Below are 3266 nucleotides of genomic sequence, written 5' to 3'. Positions count from 1 at the left end.
GTGTGTTACGGTGACATCACTTCCTGTTTACAACGTGCGCGTTCACGGCTCTGGGCCCTGCTGTGGGGGAGGAGCTTAGGAAGGGGAGCTGAGAGCAGGGGGAGGGACTACAAGGTTGTTTCTGTTCAAAATTTTCTAAGTTTTTGGGTTTCCAAAAAACTACATACAGCAGCTTTAAGATAATAACAACTGTCTCAAAGTTTGCCTGAATGTTGGAAGGTAATGTTTCTGTGAGACTTGTACATAACGGTAAAATATTATAGTCAACCAAATCATAGAATTTCAAAATTTTCAGTTTGCAAAATAATGTATTTGATGGATGGTTGTAATATTTTTAGCGATAATTTTTACGGCTCTTTTCTGCAAAACAAAAATTGGATTTGTATTAGTTTTGCAAGCTTTACCCCAGACTTCAATACAGTAAATTAAATGTGGAACAATTGTTGACTTGTACAACACAAGCAGAGCTTTGTCATTGAATAACTCTCTGACTTAATACAGTACTCCTATAGATTTAAATATTTTTGTTCTTATGTAATGTATGTGAGGTCTCCATGTCAGCTTATCATCAATGATGACACCCAGAAATTTCACCTCACTGACTTTACAGATCAATACCATCCACTTTAAATGAAAAATCAACAGTTGTCTTCCTATTACTAAATGTCACGTAGTTTCTTTTATCCAAATTTAATGATAATTTGTTTTGTTGAAACCAATTTAATATTTTCTCAAAGTCTTTCTGTACCATCTCAAACATTTTTTCCATATCTTTACCCTAAACAAAAAAAATGTATCTTCAGCAAATAAAACACATTTGAAAAGTCCTGACACATTTACTAAGTCCTTCACATATAAAATAAATAACTTAGGTCCCAGTACAGAGCCTTGAGGGACTCCACATGTGATATTACCAAGTTTAGATCTTACACCATTTATCTGTACAAACTGTTTCCTATCTTTCAAATAACTAGATACCCATTGTAGTGCTGACACTCTAATACCGTATTTACTTAATTTTTCAAGAAGAATACTGTGATCAGTTGTGTCGAATGCTTTCTTTAAATCTCATTTAAAGAAAGCATTCGACATTGACTCAGGTGAACTAAATTTAGCTGAATGTGTTCGCTTACAGTTCGAGGGATTAGTCAGCACGTGTGTTTTGAGGCTTGTAATCAAGAGTAAAGAGCTGTTGTGTCTTGAGCGCATTGGTTTACTGGTTGTTTTGTAACCCAGCCACTCAGAAACTGAAGTTTCTTCGCTTTTCAGGCCAAAGAAGCGGAGCTGCAGCAGATCAACAAGATGCTGGATGACCCACATCTGACTGTGACCAAATTTCGCCTGTGGAAGAAGCAAAACGAGGAGCTGATGCTGGAGATCCAAAAACTGGCCTCGCAGAAAGCCCCTGCGGGAGACAAGGACGTCGCGCCGGCGCAGGACACGCCCGCCAAGGAGGTTGCCTTGGAAACTGTTGCCACGGAGCCGGCCACCGCAGAGGCCGAGGGCGCGTACGGACTGAGCCTGAGCGACGGCGAGCAGCTGGTCGACGCGGAGCTTTCTGATATTTTCCCGGAGATCCCCTCGCGGTCTCTGAGTCCCGACGCGGACCTGGAGTTGGACTTTTCTCTGGGCTCGCTGGGGGAGTCGATAAACAAACACCTGAGTGAAAACGCAGGAAGCGTCGAGCACTCCTTCTATATTTAGGACCGCGCTCGGGCCGGAAAAACCCACTCCAAAAACTATTCAAGGTTCAGTTGATTAAAACCGGACGAACAAAACGATGTGAAAAAGACTCAGCTTACAGCTTCCTGACGAAATTCACCTGATGGATCAGTTAAAAATCACGTCGACGCTCTGATTAAATGTACCATAGAGAAGCACATTTACAGACTGTTTATGCTTTAGAAAATAAAACTGCAATGTGACACGTTTACAACTGCAAGGACAAAAAAACATTTTAAACCTCCCAAGTGTTCAGATCATATTTATGAAATTCTGAGTGTCTTGTTTGTTAGGATAAAAAAAAGAATAATCTCTTGGAATTCAAGGAGAACTTTTAATATAAATCAAGCCTTTTAAATGTGATATGTAAATATAGTTTTAGCATAAATACTGTTTGTATTTGTTTACTGATATTACCTTAATAAAGGTACGTATGAGTGATGTTTCCCAGGACATTTACTGGAAATATTGTGCTTTTTTATGCAGTTGGTCAAGACAGTTATGGTGTCTTGTTAGCCCTGCTTTACTTCACCACACTTTGTTTCACTTAACCTTGTCCTAAAGCAGTACAACGGCTCCTTATTGCCTCGAGTGCATCAAGGCTAATGAAGACGTGTCGCTCTCTGATTGGAAAAGAGTGGGGAGCGTTAAGCACTGAAACGTTTTCTTAATCAAAATCGATATGACTAAAAGGAGAAAAAGTGAGGAGAGTAGATAAAGTGTGTGTTCCTGTTCCACGAGTATCTGCCTTTCCTCGTGTGTGCCTGAGCACCGAGCGGCTCACTAGACTGAAAAAGACACTGTTTCAATTAACATTAAAAAACTGCCTTCAGGTTATAGTTTTGTAAAAATTTGACTTTGTCGAATTAACTTTCTGTTCAGATGTTAAAATGTAAATCAAGTCTAAAATGACTTAACAAATATTGATCTAAAATAGGCAGTCCCGGGGTCTCATGTACAAAGACATGCGTGGATTTCTTACTGAAACCTGACGTACGGTCAAATCCAGAAAACAGTGTACGCACAAAAAAATCCAGATGTATCAAACTGTGCGTACGCCTGAATCCACATACATTGATTTTGTACATCACGATTAACGTGGAACTGAGCGCACGTGAGACACCTCCCCTGACACGCCTTCGTTTACATATGTTAAACAGATACAAATTACTTCCTGCATGTGTGAAGGACACGTTTGAGTGATCCCTGCATGATCAGAAATGATTTCTAATGTCATAAAAATAATGAATTTAATATAAAGTGAGTGTGAAAAAAATCCTAAGTAAAAATAGGAATAAAATATGTATCACGCAAAGAACGAGTGATTGTGTGTCGGTGTGTGTGTGTGTGCGCAAACTGCTGTGTTGCGCAACCGGCTCATCGCTTTGCGCACGAGTTTATTTCCATTCCTGTAAACGCAGAGGAACTTAGATGTTTGGTAGAACATACACTCACCGGCCACTTTATTAGGTACACCTGTCCAACTGCTCGTTAACACTTAATTTCTAATCAGCCAATCACATGGCGGCAACTCAGTGCATTTA

General features: G+C 39.8%; 1 protein-coding gene across 3 annotated transcripts in view; it reads left to right on the top strand.

Moving 5' to 3' along the window:
* cnksr1 (connector enhancer of kinase suppressor of Ras 1) overlaps nucleotides 1–2175 on the top strand; it is a 46284-nt gene extending 44109 nt beyond the window's left edge. For all 3 annotated transcript variants that reach the window (XM_014015364.1, XM_014015372.1, XM_014015382.1), the window contains one exon: nucleotides 1270–2175. In XM_014015364.1, the coding sequence (XP_013870818.1) occupies nucleotides 1270–1704 (435 nt within the window). In that variant the 3' untranslated portion in view covers nucleotides 1705–2175. The remainder of the gene's footprint in view (nucleotides 1–1269) is intronic.
* The last annotated feature ends 1091 nt before the right edge of the window (nucleotides 2176–3266 follow it).

This window comes from Austrofundulus limnaeus, unplaced genomic scaffold (genome assembly GCF_001266775.1).
Source record: "Austrofundulus limnaeus strain Quisiro unplaced genomic scaffold, Austrofundulus_limnaeus-1.0 Scaffold2, whole genome shotgun sequence".
NCBI lineage: Eukaryota > Metazoa > Chordata > Actinopteri > Cyprinodontiformes > Rivulidae > Austrofundulus > Austrofundulus limnaeus.
Note: the sequence above shows the minus strand (reverse complement) of the source record. Positions and strands in the feature narration are given on the sequence as shown.